The 19,554-nt window shown below is 45.2% G+C and overlaps 1 protein-coding gene and 1 long non-coding RNA gene across 3 annotated transcripts in view; both read right to left on the bottom strand.

The window, feature by feature from the left end:
* Positions 1-2,194, bottom strand: part of Got1 (Glutamate oxaloacetate transaminase 1) — a 42,960-nt gene extending 40,766 nt beyond the window's left edge. Inside the window, exon 1 of one of the 2 annotated variants that reach the window (XM_075676803.1) lies at positions 1,983-2,194. In XM_075676803.1, coding sequence (XP_075532918.1) covers positions 1,983-2,091 — 109 coding nt within the window. In that variant the 5' untranslated portion in view covers positions 2,092-2,194. The remainder of the gene's footprint in view (positions 1-1,982) is intronic. The other variant, XM_075676804.1, reaches the window with a different exon arrangement.
* A 4,592-nt stretch (positions 2,195-6,786) lies between these two features.
* LOC142565879 (uncharacterized) lies at positions 6,787-8,543 on the bottom strand. The gene is made up of 2 exons (XR_012824898.1): positions 8,272-8,543; positions 6,787-6,893 (listed from the first exon to the last, which is right to left on the bottom strand). It is a non-coding gene; the product is annotated as an uncharacterized LOC142565879 (long non-coding RNA).
* Positions 8,544-19,554: the final 11,011 nt, after the last annotated feature.

The following is a 19,554-nucleotide window of genomic DNA, read 5'->3' on the forward strand; positions in this document are numbered from 1 at the left end:
GATCTAATTCTAAACAAACTGCCATTAGAAACAGAATCTGACAACGTTCTATCCTATGTAGTAATGTAACTAGGTAGCTTGTGGGCATAATCAGAACACAGTTGGTGCAGCTCAAAGGTAAACAAAGTGCTTAAGGAGAGGTCATTGTTATGCAGTGAAATTCATTAGCCTGTGATTATAATTATCTTTCATAACAGAAGAGGGTAGTTAGGTAAAAATGCTTCCACAGGGGTTATATAGTTAGTGTCTTGCACGCATTCTAACTAGGCATTTTTCTAGAGTGCGTTCTGTCCACAGGATAACCACGAAGACATTGCAACAAGCAGGAGAAAAAAAAAAGTTATAGAAATATGCCTACATATCTGTCGAACCACCAAATAAAATTGTTAATTTTTGAACACAAAGGTGAACTTCAAACAAAGGCGACGTTGCACCAGACACAGCCGAAAATGCAAAAACAGACCAAATGGCGTGAGTAACACCTTGGCTAAACTTGCACATTGGACTGCATTACAGCATATGTGACACAAAATAAGGACAAAGTTGTGTGACTTGATATGACTCCATTTATTAGCAAACAAGTGCAGAAGAAATCCTGTGCAAGACAGTGAACACCTGAACATCTTTTAATTCATTCATGCACCTCCAATTACATTTTAGTTCAAATTAACTCTTTACCTCTATCACTTATGAACATGTATTGCAAGCTCTCTTTCAGCCACTTTTCCTAAGCAGAGATAATTTATGCATGCACAAGGTCATATCCCTAGGAGAGATAATTCGATGCTGAAAATATGTGCACCATTCAGTCTTTCATCTTATGATTTAATGCAGCAGATAAGAGGTGAAATGTTAAAACACGTCATTTATAATGAACACGATTCTGACAAAACAACATACTAAAAATAATTTAAAAAAAATAAAGTAGGAAACAAGAACGGCAAGCTTCTTGGTGCATCTTTCAGGTTTATTTAAATTTAGACTGAATTACGAACGTAAGTGTAACACGGAAGAATGCAAACTTGTTGAACAATGAATGAATGAATTCTGGGGTTCTTACGTGACAAAACCACGATTTCGTTATGAGGCGCGCCGTAGTGGGATGCGGATTAATTCTGACCACCAGGGGATATTCAACTTGCCTCCAATGCTCGGGACACGGGCGTTTTTGCATTTCGCCCTCATTGAAATGCGGCCGCGGCGGCCGGGATTTGATCCCGCGACCTCGTGCTTAGCAGCGCAACACCGTGGCGGGTGTTGAACAACAATATAATAATAATAGCTATACTATTGAGCGAGCGGCGGTGTACTTCTGCATATAAAAATAAATAAATAAAGGTTAAGGACAAACAAGCAAACGTCCGGTGCTCCTAGCTTAATACGAGAACCCTACGGCCGGTACACACGTAGCACTTCGCTAAAAAATAATACCACCTCTAAGTTACCTCCACCAAACAACGTGCACGGTCTACAAGGCACAACGCAACCAAGCGAAGTCAACGCACGACACGACTGCAAAATAAGTATTCATTACTGAATAGCCTCTCATCAACTCTATCTCTGTTCGTTGTTCGCAGCTGAAATCATACTCGATATCCTGTTAATGGCGTAGTTGGAAACATTTGCGGAATTTACTGGCGTCCGCGAGGACGCACAAGAGCTATGTGCAGCGTGCGTCCTCGAGCCATATCATACTCCCAAATAATTATTAAAGCGAGGAAGAAGTTTAAGAAATGCTCTTATGGCACTAACGCTAGCCACAGCAGTCGGACCAACAAACATTGCGTGCAGCCCAATGAGCCAATAAAATGTTTCATGCCATCGGTGGTAACATAATGGTAGTGATGTAATGCTCTACCAAATAACCAAATCATTTCTTAGACGAAATTTTCCAGATTAAATAGCTTTAACTTTAGGTGCAAACACGAAAAGACGCATTGCCACAGGTTGCCGGGGAAAGGATACTATGCAGAGAAGCCTACCTCCCACACCAAGATCCACTTTTTGGGTAAATGCATCAGCCCGGTATGCTCGCATTAGAGCAAATATTTCGACGGGTGGAGCAGCTTCAACACACGAAAAGCGGGACATTGTACCGGTGCGAAAATGACAAGTTTCGACACGTAATCAACGAAGCACTCAGCTGTTACTGCCTACTGCCTCAAGTAAGGGCACCTTGAAAGCGGAAAGCGGAACTTGGCGGAACCGAGGAGACATCATAGAGACGCTGGATGAATGCACAATGGACGCATGCCAGCACTGATGCCTCATTGCTGAGCCGTACTCCCTCAAATGCTGCAGAAGATAGCGCCAACCTTTCCTTTTCACATCGAACCACTTCTCTAATGCGAAAGCATTATATGCCCCATTACGCGAAAATATGGTCTCCAATCCACGCTGCGAAGGTGGTTGGACAGCGAAGCTGTAAACTACAAGTAGCACGTGTACCCATTGCGACATAGGTTGAAATTATTTACGCGGCAACATTCACGTGTACTTTACCTAATTATTAGCCTAAACGGCCTGCGACTTTGCTTGCGCCGCTACTTCGTGCACCTGCAAAGAGTGTACTAGCTAGAGGGTAGCGAAATTCGTCGCACCTCGTACGTACGCTGCTCTTCAAGAGCCCTCACTATACGTGGCCTTGCAGTAGCACTGTCACAGCACAAATCATTTGCTAGGCGGGTTCTTCTTTTACGTACGAAAGTGTAGTTATGTCACTCCCTGCTTCATATGCTACAGTCAAGCTGCAGTCGCCGCAGCGGCTTGCGCAACAGTAATCTTTACCGGGAAACGTGCGCGGGGAGCGCTACGTGCTTCGCATTGCATGTACACTCTTAGGCAAAGTTACACCCTTTGGCTTGCCCCTTCTGCCACACAACAATAATCGTTATCTGCCTTGATGTGTTTCCTTTGTTTAACGCTGCGAGCCCGGAATTTTCCAGTGACGAACGGCACGTGCGTTATCAGAAGGGGCACTACAAGGGGTGTAAACAGTTCTACACTCTAAGAACAGTTTACACCCTTTGGCTTGCCCCTTCTGCCACACAAGAATAATCGTCATCTGCCTTGATGCGTTTCCTTTCTTTATCGCTGCAAGCCCGGAACTTTCCAGTGACGAACGGCACGCGCGTTATCAGAAGGGGCACTCCAAAGGGTGTAAACTGTTCTATGCTGATAACGCGCGTGCCATTCGTTACTGGAAAGTTCTGGGCTCGCAGCGATAAAGAAAGGAAACGCATCAAGGCAGATGACGATTATTTTTGTGTGGCAGAAGGGGCAAGCCAAAGGGTGTAAACTGTTCTTAGAGTGTATGCTGATAACGCGCGTGCCGTTCGTTACTGGAAAGTACCGGGCTCGCAGCGTTAAAGAAAGGAAACGCATCAAGGCAGATAACGATTATTGTTGTGTGGCAGAAGGGGCAAGCCAAAGGGTGTAACTTTGCCTAAGAGTGTACACTCTTAAACAAATCTACACCCTTTGGGTCGTATCTTGCCACACAACAATAATCGTCGTCTGTCTTGCTTGCGTTTCCTTTCCTGAAAAAGCTGCACTCGCTACTTTCTTGTCGAGAATGCTCTGTCATCTGATAACGCGCATGTCATTCGTGACTTGGAAGTACACTCTAAGAACAGTTTACACCCTTTGGCTTGCCCCTTCTGCCACACAAAGATAATCGTCATCTGCCTTGATGCGTTTCCTTTCTTTATCGCTGCAAGCCCGGAACTTTCCAGTGACGAACGGCACGTGCGTTATCAGAAGGAGCACTCCAAAGGGTGTAAACTGTTCTATGCTGATAACGCGCGTGCCATTCGTTACTGGAAAGTTCCGGGCTCGCAGCGATAAAGAAAGGAAATGCATCAAGGCAGATGACGATTATTTTTGTGTGGCAGAAGGGGCAAGCCAAAGGGTGTAAACTGTTCTTAGAGTGTACCGGGCTCGCAGCGTTAAAGGAAGGAAATGCGGACGAGACAGATGACAATTATCGTTGTGTGGCAAGATACAACCCAAAGGGTGTAATCTGGTTTAAGATTGTACACTCTTAGAAAAATGTACACCCTTTGGGGTTTATCTTGTCCCACAAGTTACAATAATCGTCATCCGTCTTGCCCGCGTTTCATTTCTTTAACGTGGCGAGCCCGGTACTTCCCAGTCACGAACGGCGCCGCGTTATCAGTGTGACGCAGCATTCTCGACAGGAAAGTAGCGAGCGCCGAGTTTTCAGGAAAGGAAACGCAAGCAAGGCAGATGACGATTATTGTTGTGGGACAAATCTACACCCCAAAGGGTGCAACCGTTTTAAGAGTGTATATAGGCGCAGGAGCGCCTTCTCGTCAATTACGTCGTTTGGATGCCTGTTTTGAGCTTGTCCCTTATTGAAACGTATGCTGTTATGTGTGTTGTGATTCCAAAGAATGTATGCACTGTTCGCTTCACTTTGCTGAGTGCTTGTATAGCGTCTACCTTACGAACGAAGAAAGAAAGAAAAAAAAAAAAACTGAGGGGCCCGCTTAAGTGCAACCGCGTGCAACGTCACGCTTAAGTGCAACCGGAACTTGGCGCTGCTCCGCCATCATGTCGGGCCAGTTCTCCTCTCTTGTGTTTACATTTTTCACGAAACCACGCCGCGCAGCGCGCAACCGGGCGGCTCGATCGGTCGCGCGCGCTCCGCAGCAGTGCTAAACAAAATGATGTAATCACAATTTCTCATTCCATTATCGTTGCCTAAGGAGTGTTGAAAGAAGTTCATAATGAACTTCGCAGACTAGGCCGTGAGGTCGAATCTGCTGCTTTTACTGACTTTTATGAAAATAAACTTGCTTTATCAGCCCAGGCAACCGAACTAGCTGTTCTCATCAACCGCAGGTACCGGCCGCTGCCCAGTCCTCACATGTTATTTTTTTTTTGTTAAAGACCACCTTTATCTTTTTATCGCTTCCTTATACTTGCTTTTCTCTCCTCAGACTTCCCGAGACTCGGACGGACTTGCGAGCTAAACGTCTGGCGATATGAAAAAAAAGAAAAAAAAATGTACGCATTCTCACGTACTGTACTGCAAGAATGCAGTGGACCGAGGCACGTACGACACACCGACAAACTTGCGATCCATCTGGAGTTCATAAGCACAAACACGTATTCTCGCTGTGGCTTGAGTAATCGTCATGCTTTATTGAACAAATTTCGGGTGGCCGCGCATCACTACCACAGCACGCCGGCGAGGACGTAGAACATTTCTTTCTGCCTCCGCGTTTAGATAAATTGACCGCGGCCTGAGGTGCCTTCTTCCCACAGTAAGTGAAGCTTCAAGGAACCATTGCGACAGCCGGCGCATGGTGCAGAACAGCACGCGCGTAGACCCGGCCTACGTGCGACCATAGAACAGCCGTTTGATGTGTTCACAGGCATACGTTCTGTGAAGCCTTGCTCAATCTTGCAGCGCATTCGCTAACCTTCACTTCCCTGCGCTTCTCGCGCGCACATATAAGATACGCCTGCGGTATAAAGGGTTCGTTCCTTAATAAGTCAAAGCAGCAGCTTCTTTTCCATATTCCCGGATGAAGCGTCGACTGGCCGGCGCAAGTGCAGCAATATATGCACATATTCTGCGTAAAGCTCTATCAGTACGTGTGTGTATGACCCTCGAAAGCGCTCTGCTTGAAAGAGTTCGTGCTGTCGTGAGTATTGCGAAAAACAAGCAACAGTTGACCAACATGTGTTTGAATATGCACAAAAGCAAGTTGTATACTGAACACGAATGTTCTAAAACCAGGACTATGCATCCTTGCATAGTGTACGTTCTACGTGCTGCAAATGCACCATGCGCTGCGAAAAGCAGGAATCACTGACCTGCAAGGCGTTCATGTACAGATTCTGAAAGGCATCGGGCATTGGTTTCAGCCTGCGATCGCACGTTAGTATGATTCTGCCGCAGAGCCAAGAGGGCAAAATTTTCCACTGATACTCCTTCGTCCGTTGTCATTACTGTACATTAAGTACAGCGTTGCATGCGCGTCCATTTCACGAGCTTTAGTTCCTCCTGTCCCATCTGGCCACAGCAACATCCGGGAGAGCACGGTCCAGATAACACAGCGCAACAAAACATGGAGACTAACGCAAACCTGTCCACACGACGCCTTTGCCACGGTACAAAACCTACGGAGCAACACGTGTGAGAGCGCACAACCATAACAAAGCCGCAATTGTGGCCCGAGAACATGGCCGATACAGCAAAATAAAGAAAAAAGAAGCATCCCAGGTGAAAATATTTTTACTTCCAGCTGGATTATGGAACTGGAAATTTCACCCAGCTGGATACTTTTCTAGCTGGGAAGGCAGCTGGAAAAAAACCAGCTGGGTGAAATTTCCGGTTCCATAATCCAGCTAGAATATGTCCCAACTGGAACGTCTTCCAGCTGGATCCAGCTAGAATATGTCCCAACTGGAACGTCTTCCAGCTGGATCCAGCTGCAAGAAATGCCAGCTGTAATTAAGCTGGAAGAGGTTCCAGCTAGAATCTCCAGCCCGGACTGTGGGTCTATAGTCCCACAGATCGGGCTGGCACACAGCACCGGTCGCCATGGTGTTGAGCCATGGCGACAACACCATGGTGTTGAGCCATGCCCAGGTGAAATCCAAGGGTGTAAGCTCGCATGAAGCAGGATACAAAGTGGCCAGAACTCGCATGGATCTTAGCTTGCTGTCGCAAGTCACAGTTAGTTCCTAATGTGACTGGCCGCAGGACCAACTGATCCGGTGAAAATACATGCAGCCAAAACAGCACGGTGCTGAAACTTGCAACCATTTATTTGAAAACTTGCAGCAAGGATTGCGGAAGCATATCTTGCATCTCCCTCAAGATGTGGAATACACTTGCACATCTCCTTGTACACCATCTGAAAGAAATATTTAGACATAGTGAGTGAACTTTAAAACAATCATCACTTTAATCCACTCAGTTCTAGTAAACAGTGACCTTTACCAAAGTCACGTGGATTGTATCAACAGCCTTTGGACAGTACCACAGTTTACCTTCATCACAGCCCCTTCTACAGTTTATGTGGCGCAAGGCCTCAACCTGAGCTCTCAAGAGGCTCTCAACTTGAGCTGCAGAAGCTATGCAATGATTGTTTTGTTTAGCGCCATTGACTGTGGCTTTAGTGCAAATAGAATTCAAATGATCTCATTTGTATTTTGAACTAGGCGTGTGATGTAACTCAACAGCCTCCCAAGAAGCATTTTTCTGCTGAATAACACAGGAGCTTGAGGGCCAGTCCTTTTATGTTATCGTTGTTTTGCACCAATTCAAATGCCTGCCATTTGAGGCAACGTGCTTGCGAGCACGCACTTGCAGTGAAAGCACGCCATAAATGTGCTTCTATTGCGTTGAGCAGATTGACATATACGCACTAGTATTTAATAGACGTACGTATGTGCAACATTGGGCACAAACACTGCACTATATTCAAGTGGGCTATTGGAGACAAAAGGGGCTTACGCAAACTGGCAAGCACTTCACATATGCTGCGTGATAATTTTAAGTTTTATGCAATTTTTAACAAGTCGCCTGTTGAAGATATCCTTCAGAGGAGGAGATTACTTGCACGAAAAATCGGAACACATATTCAACTAATTCTAAAAAATTCAATAATGAACTTCCTAATTTATTACATTACGGCACATATCGCAATCTACGAATTGTAGCCATTGAGATTGCCAGGCGTATCCACTTGGACTAACTTTCCAGAATGACACCAGTTGGAAATATGTGTCATCAAACTCGCCGTAAAAGTGCGCTGTTGGTTTACTTACTTCTTTAACAAAACGCTGTTTTATGTATTGGAGCACAAAAGTAACTGGAACGCCCATTTATTTCGTCTCACACTTTAGAAAATAATATATCGAAACTGATGTAATTCTGGAAATTCATTTAAGTTGGATCCATCTTGCAAACTCACAGGCTACAATTCGTACATTGCAATATGTGCAGCAAGGTAATAAGTTAATTTGTCAATTTTTGCTAATTACTTGAAGATGTCTTTCGATTTCGCATGCTAATAATGTCCACCTCTTCGAATAATTCCGCTCAGCGACAAGAATTATGATATCTGCCACAGGCCATTTCTACAAATTCCGCAAAACATAAAAATGATCAACCTGTATACGAACATCACGTACAGCAGGGACTTCTGATATCATGCTCAAGCGTGCCAACATTCAGGATAAAAATAAACATTAACTTACGCTCAAAACATAAGCAAGTGAAATAATTACCTCCAAATTGTAGAATCGGGGCTGGAGAAAACGGTGCTCTTCGATCCACACTGGTGAATCACAACACCACAAAGTACAGCAATAACAACCGTTGATACCCGCTTGCCTGTACTTGTAACGCCGTCCAGAGAAGAAACTGTCCCAAAATAATTACTTCATGCGCAAGATCATGCAGGTTCCTCACAAAAACTTGATCACACGCACACCCGAGAGACGCTCGTTGTCTCACAAAATTGCCTCGCCATGACAGTTTCTGCCATGTGCTGTACGAAACTAGGGCCTCTGTAGCGTTGTCACATTTTTTATATTCGGCCTGCATTTGTAATGCTGCTGTTTGCTGTGAATAAAAACCCGAGCTTTTCTGAGAAATACTGAAATTGCAATAACACGCTATTATTTTATTATTACTGTCAAAAGAGTACATCAAGACAAGATACGAGACTAAAGCTAACTGCTCAACAAATATGGCGGCCATTGTAGCGGCGTCGTGCAGAAAGGAAAAAATAGAAGCAGCGGTCATTGCAGCCTGAACTGCTGAAGGTGCCACATGTTAAGGCTTTTTTGTTAGGGAAGGAATTGCTATGCTGTAAACACTAGCCGTTTGCGCAACGGCTCATCATGACCAATCGGGCAAGCTCCTCGCTATGTAGCAAGATAACAGTGTCGACCAAGAGCGCGTCGCTTTGGTCTACTACAAGTAAGGTTCAATAAAAGTGGCAGTTTTTCTTGGAAATATTTTTTTTGGCAACTCGATCACACAGGACACTTTCGATTGCAATCGATCCCGATCGCGATCAAAGGTACCCGGAGTGACGAGCGTTTCCATGCAGTTCATGCAATTACGATTGTTTGTGCTGGTGTCACAACACAAACGAATAAAAATAATTTTTTTTTTTTTGCTGCTGCAAGAGTAAAAGCTCTTCGTTCTGATACAAACACCACCTAGGGCTAAATATGGGCATGTTGCAGATACAAAAGATGTCTTAATGCAAGTGGGAAGCTCCACTTTCCAGTCGATAGATTCTACTTCCGGCTGGAAAATGCTCCATCCAGTTGTTTCCAGTTGGAAGCGCTGTTTCCAGCTAAAAAATGCTGTATCCAGTTGTTTCCAGCTGAAGCTGGAAAACTTCCAGCTGGCAGTGCTGCTTCTAGCTGAAAAACCAGCTGAGGTGGATTCCACTTCAAGCTGGAAATTGCCATTTCCAGCTGGCTCTGGAAAATTTCTAGCTGGAAGGGCTGATTCCAGTTGGAAACCTGGCTGGAAAGACGATTTCCAGCTGGAAATTCAGAGCCCATTTTCATGTGGGATAAAAAGCAGAAACTAGCACGCCACTTCCTCCTGTAAGGTTTTGGACGTTGTTGAAGGGAGGAACTTGCCCTCATCGAGAACTAGGAGTACGGGATTTATTTACAATACTTACATTACGACAGGGGATACATTTCAACAGTCTAACATGACTCCCAAATGGAGCACGAAAGACTAAGCACAAAGCACACCGAGCGGGGAGAGTCCTCGTAGACATGGGTTGTCACGCTTGACCCCAGCCGGCGTGTCTTGATTGCAGAGCGGACTCCTCAGGTAGCCGCCGCGACTGTCAGCAGACTGTGATGAATTGTGGGGCCCGTGAAAGCGCACCGCAAAACACCCTTTTCCAGGAGTCATCTTACTCCAAGTAGACCGTGAAGGCAACAGCGAATCGAATAACAATTTACTCGGTCCGCCGATTGTGGCTAGACTTGCTGGTGCCGTTGGCTGTCCGAAGGAGGCGCATGGTTGATTAATTTTGCTGTGATCGCCAGTTCTCCGAAGGAGGCGCATTGTTGGCTCTCCAAAGCGACTTGTCGCAGCGGGCCGGGAAGGGTTCGAAGATCACTACCCCCACAGGACGATCAAAACAGCTGCGGCGGGCTGGGAAAGGTTCGCAGGTCAGTACCCCTGCAGGCCGATCGTAGCAGTTCCTCCACGGCCCGGAAAATCTCGACTAGCCAGCGCTGATAACCGCTGGGCAGGAAGAGAATGGCTGGTGAGCAAGAATATGGCTTTGCTCTCTGCATTTGCCACTGCGCACTTGAAATCCCTTAAACCATCTCACAACAACCGGCACCTGCAGAAGAGTCGATCCCGGCAACACAATACAGTGTGCAAATGCCCAGAATCAGCTGTTAACCCACCGGGCTTCCTATCAACATTTCAATGTAAGCCGCTCAACTGGGAACCCCAAATTTTGACCGCAAAATTTTCTGCCGTCAAAGCGAGCGTTCACGTTCCCCCTGAGCTTAACCAGACCCGAGCATTGCACTGCAAGAGCAAAGGTTTCGCAGAACTAAACCTAAGGCTATCAACCACCAATACCCGAACATAACTTAAGCAGTCTAACTTCACGAACAGCCTGTTCTTACCCTATTGCAGTGGCATACTTATCACATGTACTGATGCCACTGAACAGTCTGGTCAACTCCACAAGTACGTAATCACAATCGCGCTAACTTTGTGGTCCCTATTCAGAACGTGTACTTGCGTCGTACGCAAACGTTTCATGACGCTTCCTCACGTTTTTTTCTCTAGTCCATACAGGACACGTACCTTCAATGAGAAACTAAACTTGCATAACTTACAGACTCCGCAGAACCCTTAATCCAGTAAAATATTCATTGTCTGGAGCTACACAAGCATGAACATATGCCATGCCTTTTTTCTTTAATGTGCTCTTTACCGTTCGCTTTCCATTCGAGTGAACTTTATTATCATCATCGGTGTTACAGTGCACACGCAAAAGACTGTTGGACCCAACAGCTGCAGGCTAGTGGATGGGTCCAGATGCGAAATATAAGACATTCAGTACAACCATAGGGGGATCAATACAGAGGATGAATGCAACAGGTCAGCACATTAGAAACAGAAAACATTTTTTTACAGCATGCATAAAAATGATCACGTTACATGAATTATCAAACCGCAAAGAACAGAACACCAAGCAAGAATACAGGCACCAAATCAGTGGTTTATAGCTAATAAATATGATTTTAGTGCTTTGCCGAAATTGTTTTTTTTTTTTATTTTGGAGGGTACGTTGTTCCATGCAACCAAATGCTATTAGTGGACACAAGATTGGTGAAGAAGAAATTGAAGTCTCCCATGAGAAAGTTCCTTCAGCAGTTCTGGACGACAGAGTTGAGATAGGTGAAATCCGGAACTATATGATGGGTAGCCGCGCTCACTGCAACAATTACTCAGAAGCATAATCTTAGTTCGTGGACATGTACTGCATGTCAGCAAAGGGTCCATGATAATGCCATTGGGTGTGACGCGTGCCTGAAGTGGCTGCACTTTAAATATGAGTCTGTCACAGCTACGCCAAAAAGTAAGGTGTGGTTTAGTCAGAATTTTCACGTGTGAAATTTTTGAAAATATGTAAAGTTCACAAGATATGCAAACTAACATGGGCATGTTCAGATTACGGTAATCAAGGTCCCGTGACTATTTCCTGTTTTCAATAAAATTTTTTATATGTGATGGGCAAATATGTTGACACAAACAAATAACCCTTAGCTCTGCATGAAACACTAGTTTTCTTGGGAAAAAGATTTATATGACAAGAGGTGGAGAATGCTATCTTTTGCGATTTCGCAAAGTTCCAAGTCTGAGGCGCTCCTGCATGCACAATTTTTTTTTGTCATGCTTGAGTACTTTCTCATGTAAGCCTAACAACTTGTACTGTTTTTCAAACACTAAGTAACGTTTCTTTTGCTGCCTTCTTATTCTGGGAAAAAACCCTAAACTTTTCTCCACAAGCTACGTGCACTATGAAGAAGCCACTTTTCAGCCCAACCTTCACACAAGATGTATCGAGATTTGATCACTGATTGCTGAGAAAACATTCATGCACAGGAAAAATGTATTGTGCATGCGGGAAGGCCTCAAACATGGAACTTAGCGAAATCGCAAAAACGGTATGTCCATCTTTTGTCACATACGATCATGGTCATGGGACCTCTATTACCGTTCTTATTTCAACATGTCCATATATATGTTCATATTTTGCCATATGTCTCACTGTCATATGTAATTGTGGTTAAAGAGCCGGGCCCTGTCACTGTAGTCACTACCTATATGCTTAGCATGGTGGAGCGGACAGATGGATGGATATTATGAGCGTCCCCTTTGGAACGGGGCGGTGGGTTGCGCCAACAAGCTCTTGCTATTATACTGCCTAATGTCCTACCTAGGTTAAACAATAATAAAAGAAAAAAAAACACTGAACTTTCACAACCAAATTTTCTGATCCCCTATTGCGAACTGTGCTCTTGTACATCTGCGTTTTTTGTTGTTTCCCTAGTTTTCTTCCACCAATCCTCCAATCGCCTCTTACTAATCCCTATTGCGGACGTTTACTTTTCCACTGCTCTCGCTGAACCCAAGGGCTTCAAGGAGGCCAATGGTGCCTAAATCGATCGCTGGGCAGATAGATATCTTTACATTCTAATAAAATATGCTCCATCGTTTCCTTAGCTTTACTGCAGCCAGCACATGCTGCTTCTTCGTTCTTATATCTCGCTTTATAGGTGCGTGTTCTAAGGCATCCCGATCTCACTTTGAAAAGTAATGTGCTTCCCTTTGTGTTATCATAAATTGTTTCATTCCTGATTTCGTTTTTTCCTCTTAAGTAGTTACTCACGGCAGGTTTCTTTTCCATTGCCGCCACCCATGAGATTATTTCAGCCTCTCTGACTTCCCGCTCAATGTTCTTTGTTGCTGTGTTGCCCACCCTACAGGCCGCCTACTTGCTGGTAAGCGTCCTAGTTCTTTTCCTCCACTGTGCATCAATGTTTTTCCTGTACAGATACCTCAACACTCACCCAGCCCATTTACTTTCTTCCATATTCCTCAGTCGTTCTTCATACTCAATTTTACTGAGATTCCCTCACTTCAAAACTAGTCCAGCCCATATCACCCTGCACAGCTACATTTGTAGTCTTCCAGTGAGTGCCCAATGCGAGGCATCCCACTTACCTTTGGTTACCATCGAGTCCTGATTGTACCCCTGACTTCAAGCAAACAACTGGATTTCCAAATGTAAGTCGTGGAACCATTACACCTTTCCACATAACCCAGAGCACCTCGGTACTTAATGTATACGCATAGCACTTCGTTTCATGTCCACATTTCTCTTCCCTTTTGCTATTATAGCTTTATCTGATGTTTCCATATATCTATTTCCTTCGTTTATCCATATCCCAAAATATTTCTATTATTTTACCCGACATATTTCTTCGCCCTGCATTGACAATGGAGGTCTGTTCACTGTTTTCATTGAATACCATAAGACATGATTTCTTTATAGCTAAATTTCAATCCTTAATTCTCACCTTCCTGTGCACAGCTCTTAGCCAGACGTTGCATATCACTTTTCTTGCGAGCAAGCAACACAATGTCGCCCGCATAACAAACCTGGGAGCTGCTTCTCTACCATGTAAGTACATCATAAACAACAGGGGGAATAAAGGACACCCTTGTCTTAGTCCTTTGGTGACATAACTTTCTCCTCACTCTTCATTCCTTCCCATTCAACGCAAACAGTGTTTCTACGGTAAACCTCCCTCAAAAGCTGTATACAGTCGTTGCCTAAGCATTCTCCTTCCAGAATATCCCACAAAATGTTGCAGTTCACATTGTCACAGGCTCTCATTATGCCTAAAAGCCACGTACATAACGGTCTCTTTTCTTCTCTGGATGTTTCAATACAGCTGAGGAAGAACAAATAAGTTATCATCCAGTTGCCTACTGATTCTGGAGCCATTCCGAAGTTCTACTACTATGCAGTTACGTTCGGCCCATGCTTGCAGTTTTACAACCAAGCTGTTTACCTCTAGCCCTCAGGTATGCATCCCCCGCATGCGTTCCCAGGGAGGTACGCGTTGCAGCAATGGAGATGTGTAGGGGAGAGGGGGAGAGAGTGGCGACAGCACTGCAGCTATGGAGACGGGTACGGGGAGAGGAGTGTAGCGACCACGCTGCAGCAATTGAGATGGGTAGGAGGGGGAATGAATGTGGCAACAGCACTGCAGCAATGGAGACGGGTAGGAGAGAGGGAATAAATGTGGCGACAGCACTGCAGCAATGGAGAAAGGTAGGAGTGAGGGGAAAGAGTGTGGCTATGACACTCAGCAGTCCAGACGGGTAGGAGAGGGGGAAAATGTGTGGCGACAGCACTGCAGCAATAGAGACTGGTAGGGGGAGAGGGGGGAGAGTGTGGCGATGGTGCCTGTGCTCGTGTACTAACCTTTCTCTTCTAAAGAACCACTTCTCTGTGCATGTCACCTGCACTTCTGTGGTTATGTCGGGCACGTCAGAGGCGCCGGCGCATCTGATGCATGGAATGTGCGGTGACCGGGGCGGCGCTTGTGTCGGCGTAGTGCGCCGTAGTTAGGACGACAGAAAGCATCCCAAGAGTGCAGGCAGGCAAAGAAGGCGCAGTTGCCGCAGGATGAAGTAGCCAGTAAATGGGAAATATACCGGGAGAAAAAGTCTATGGTTCAAATACTGGTGCAAATACTAATAAATACTGGTTCAAGCAAAGATAAAAGGTGAAAATGAATGTTGGCTGTCACAAATACGCGAGAAAGAAAGCCGCACCTAGAATATTTTGGAACCACATAATATTATTAGGCACGAAGTTGACAACAATACAACATATCCTAGACAAAGATGGAAAAAAAATGGAAGGGGAAGGAAGGAAATCAACTTTATTCGAGGTCCTGCAGGCCACGAGAGCTTTGGGCTCTCAGAGAGTGGGCGTCTCCCACGACGGAACCGGGAGGTTGAGTTTCCTCGCGGCATCGTGTACCTGCTGGACAGCCCAGAGTTGGGGAGCGAGTTCTTTGCTCTGGATTGCTTCTTCAAACTTGCGCTTGTCCTGTTCATAGTTTATGTGAGCTTGCGAGCACGGCCATAGTAAATGATATACGTTAAGGGGAAGCGGTAATAAATTACATCCGAAAAATAGCAGCCGAATCTTTCCAAGGCAATGACGAGGTTGTAATTGAAAAAAAAAAAGAGCATGAAAGAGACCCACGTGGAAAAGGAGCTGGTGCTGACAAATTTCAAGTGGAAGAAAGCCGAAGAGAAAATTCCTAAGCGCACAGCCAGAGGGCTAGACAAGGTTCCCGTTAGGCTGATTAATGAACTAGGATCAAAAAGTAAGGCAGCTCTGGTGAAAGCAGTAGAAAAAACTTTATAAAAGATTGACGAATACCAGACAGCTGGCGATGAAGTAGAATGAATTCAATTTATAAAGGTAAGTGGGAGAAAGATATCATTCACTCGTATAGACCGTTGACTATTACATCGGTAATATACAGGCTAGCAATGCCCGCAATCAAATTAAAGCTGCAAGCATGGGCAGAGAATAATGGCATTTTGGGAGAACTTCAGAGTGGCTTCAGAATAGGTAGGCGTTGGGATGATAACTTATTTGTTCTTACTCAGTGCATTGAAATATTAAGAGTAGAAAGCAGACCGTTATATGTGGCCTTTTTAGACATTACAGGAGCCTATGACAACGTAGACCACAACATTTTGTGGGTTATTCTGGTAGGAGAAGGTGGTTTAGGTGATGATTGTATACAGCTTTTGAGAGAGATTTACCTAGAAAATACCGTTTGCGTTGAATGGCAAGGATGAGGAGAGAGGAGAAAGTTGATATCAACAAGGGACTCAGGCAGGGGTGCCCTTTATCCCCATTGTTATGATGTACATGGCAAAGATGGAGAGGGTGCTAGACGGAAGCAATATCAGGTTTAATCTCTCATACAAACAGGCGGGTACAGTAGTAAAGCAGCAGCTTCCAGGTTTATTTTATGCGGACGACATTGTGTTGCTAGCTAACAAGAAAAGTGATTTGCAACGTCTGGCAAATATCTGTGGACAGAAAGGCAACAATTTACGTTTGAAATTTAGTGTTAGAAAATCAGGCTTTACGGTATTCAATGAAAACAGTGAACAGACAGTGGCAATACAGGGCCAGGAAATATCTCGGGTAACAGAATATAAATACCTTGGTATATGGATAAACGAAGGCAATAGATATATGGAAACACAGGAAAAACAACAACAGTGAAGGGGAAGAGAAATGGCAGCCATAATGAAGCGCAGGTCGCTATGGGGATACAATAGGTACGAGGTGCTCCGAGGTATGTGGAAAGGTGTAATGGTTCCAGGACTTGTGTTTGGAAATGCAGTTGTTTGCTTTAAATCAGGGGTACAATCAGGACTCGATGGGAACCAAAGGTCAGTGGGACGCCTCGTAGTGGGCGCTCACGGGAAGACTACAAATGGAGCTGTGCAGCGTGATATGGGCTGGACTAGTTTTGAAGTCAGGGAAGCTTGCAGTAAAATTGATTATGAACGACTGAGGAATATGGAAGAAAGTAAATGGGCTGGGAGAGTGTTGAAGTATCTGTACAGGAAAAACATTGATTCACAGTGGAGGAAGAGAACTAGGAAGCTTACCAGCAAGTATGCGGCCTGTAGGGTGGGCAACACAGCAACAAAGAACGTCACGCGGAAAGTCAGAGGCACTAAAATAATCTCATGGGTGGGGGCAATAGAAAAGAAGCCTGCCATGAGTAACTACTTAAGAGGAAAAAACACAATCAGAAAAGAAACATCTTATCATAACTCAAAGGGAAGCTCATTACTTTTCGAAGCGAGATAATATGCCTTAGAACACAAAGCTAGATATAAGAAGGAAGAAGAAGCATGTGCTCGCTGCGGTAATGCTAGGGAAACGATGGAGCATGTTTTATTAGAATGTGAAGACGTCTGCCCAGCGGTCGATTTAGGCCCCACTGGCCTCCTTGAAGCCCTTGGGTTCAGCGAGAGCAGTGGAAAAGTAAATATGTCCGCAATATAGATTAGTAATAGGCGATTGGAAGATTGGTGGAAGAAAAGTAGGGAAACGACAAAAAACGGAGATGCACAAAAAGAAAGTTCGCAATACATGATCAGAAAATTTTGTTCCGGGAATTCATAGTGTTTTTTCTCTTTTTTAACCTAGGACATTAGGCAGTATAATAGCAAGCGCTTGGTGGCGCAACCCACCACCCCGTTCCAAAGGGGACGCTCCATAACATACATCCACATTCATCCATCCATGCGGTGCCGTATACCACTGAATGGGGGAGGGGATGCGGGCAAGCGGGCACTCAGCAGTCGCTTCGCATGCGCTGCCTGCCCCTCCACGAACTCACAGGCGGCGGTAGCAGTATGGAGGAGCTTTAACACTGCCTGCGCACCCTATCTAGGAGGCAATGTCGTAATGAGCTGTCTTCCCGGGTGTTTATTACTGGGTCGCGTAAATACCAGTTTCGGTGACGCGCTGAAGCAAGAGGCAGACGAAGCGTTCACTCGCTTCTGCCTGCGCTCTACATCACGCCAGCGTTGTGGTAGCGCGTTTGCAGTTATCGAGTGAGGTCTTGGGCTGTATTCTGTACCGGTTCACTTTGGAATCTGTTCGCTTTGGAACCGGTTCAGTCTGGCTGTTACGTCAAAGTGCTGTCACTCGAATACAGATACGAAGAACTTAATTAAAAGGGACAGTTAGGCCGAACCTAGCCGCCGCATCGCAGGATCTCGGGACAGCCCAAAGCTGACGATGGTATTCCGAGCTCTTGATGGCCAAGTCCCACTTCTGTTCAGTGATGTCCTTATACTCTCGTAACAAGGGCCAGAGCATGTGTTCTAAATTGCATGTCCCCTCGCAGCTAGTACACTGTGAGAAACGCACTCGGAGAAAGAATGGATGTCGCGGCGCGAGGGCCAATGAACGAACGGCATTCTGTCGCAAAGTCACATCATCATTTCTTTTTGTACTTTGGGAACGATATAGTAATTGAAGGATGTTGCTAGTTCGATGAAAAAAAAGATTTGTTTGTATAGAACACTTGCACATTTAATTTCCAGTAATAACCGAGCTTCCGACGGAGACAGCTAGTGGTTTAATTTTATCTGCGTTGCTATATTTTTTGTCGCTAGGTGATGCGCCATACGTTAAGCAATCAAAGCAGTTCTCTGTGCGTAGGCTGCAGCTCTAATAGGATTTTGTTTAGCCGTGGCTGAGCTTCTTAGGGTGGATGATTGCCATTAGAGTTCCGTCCACACATCCCACAACTTCGAGACTCTTGCCGCGTTCAAGGAAGCGTTCTTGACTACGGCTTTCTCCTGCAGTGTGGAGAGAAATCTCGCACCCCTTTTTTTCTCCCTCAACCGTAATCACCCTAGCAACGGCGGTAATGATGCGACTGACTGACGGTTGGAGAAACCCAATAACTTCTATGTTCCAGACGCACTGCTGAAAACAACCCGTAGCAAAAAAATAGCATGCACAGCACTTACGTTGCAGTGTCAACACTACTAAATCTTGTGGTCCGCATTATTCTAGCTTGTTGCAAATCCATCAAATTCTATTTTCAGGGCGCCTAAAATGCCTTCGGAACTTGCCTTCGCTGATGTCGTTTGCATCGCACCGTTGCTTCTCATCAGATTGTTGTCTTTGGCCAACATTCGCCAGCAACACAACAAAAGAAGGCACTATCGGCATCCCTATGTCGCGCTGGCCAGCGCGAGACTAGCAGACGGCCATGGTTGCCGTAGCAATGTGCGCCACCGCACGCGACCCTCAAGCGAACCACTTCTCTGCGGTTCCTCTCGTAGCAGACGACAGGTTCCTTTCCAGATGATTGACAACTTGTGCAACAACAAAATTTGTTGTCACGCCCACTAGGGATGACAACGAAGCACCGACCAATGGTGTTTGTGAGAGCAAACCAGTTCCAAAGCGAACCGTTACAGAATACAGCCCCATGTTTTTGCTCGTGCGGCACGTGCCACCATGCTTAATTTAATTAGTAAGCGAATGTTTACTGCAATTATAGGACTACAAACCTTAATTATATAGTAGTCTAATACTTTCTTATCATTATGAACGCTTCGCCTTTTGTGCAAAACATTTTTTTCCCTCATAGGACCAATGCTAGAAATAATGCATAACGGCCACCGAAATGTAAGTTGCCGTACCGCATCTTGCTAGGTTTCTATGACAGGACTCGTGCACGCGATACCCCAAACTTACAACATGGTGGCCTTGAACAACTGGTTGTTAATTGTCGCCACGGTTTCATGAGATTTTAAAGCTAAGCTTTCTTTGCGGCGTCCGACAGGTTGTTGATGCTGCATTGGTCGAACTGTGGGAGACCAGTCTGCTGATAGCACTGTCCCACTGTGGG

Source organism: Dermacentor variabilis, unplaced genomic scaffold (assembly GCF_050947875.1).
Source record: "Dermacentor variabilis isolate Ectoservices unplaced genomic scaffold, ASM5094787v1 scaffold_12, whole genome shotgun sequence".
In the NCBI taxonomy this organism is placed as follows: Eukaryota; Metazoa; Arthropoda; class Arachnida; order Ixodida; family Ixodidae; genus Dermacentor; species Dermacentor variabilis.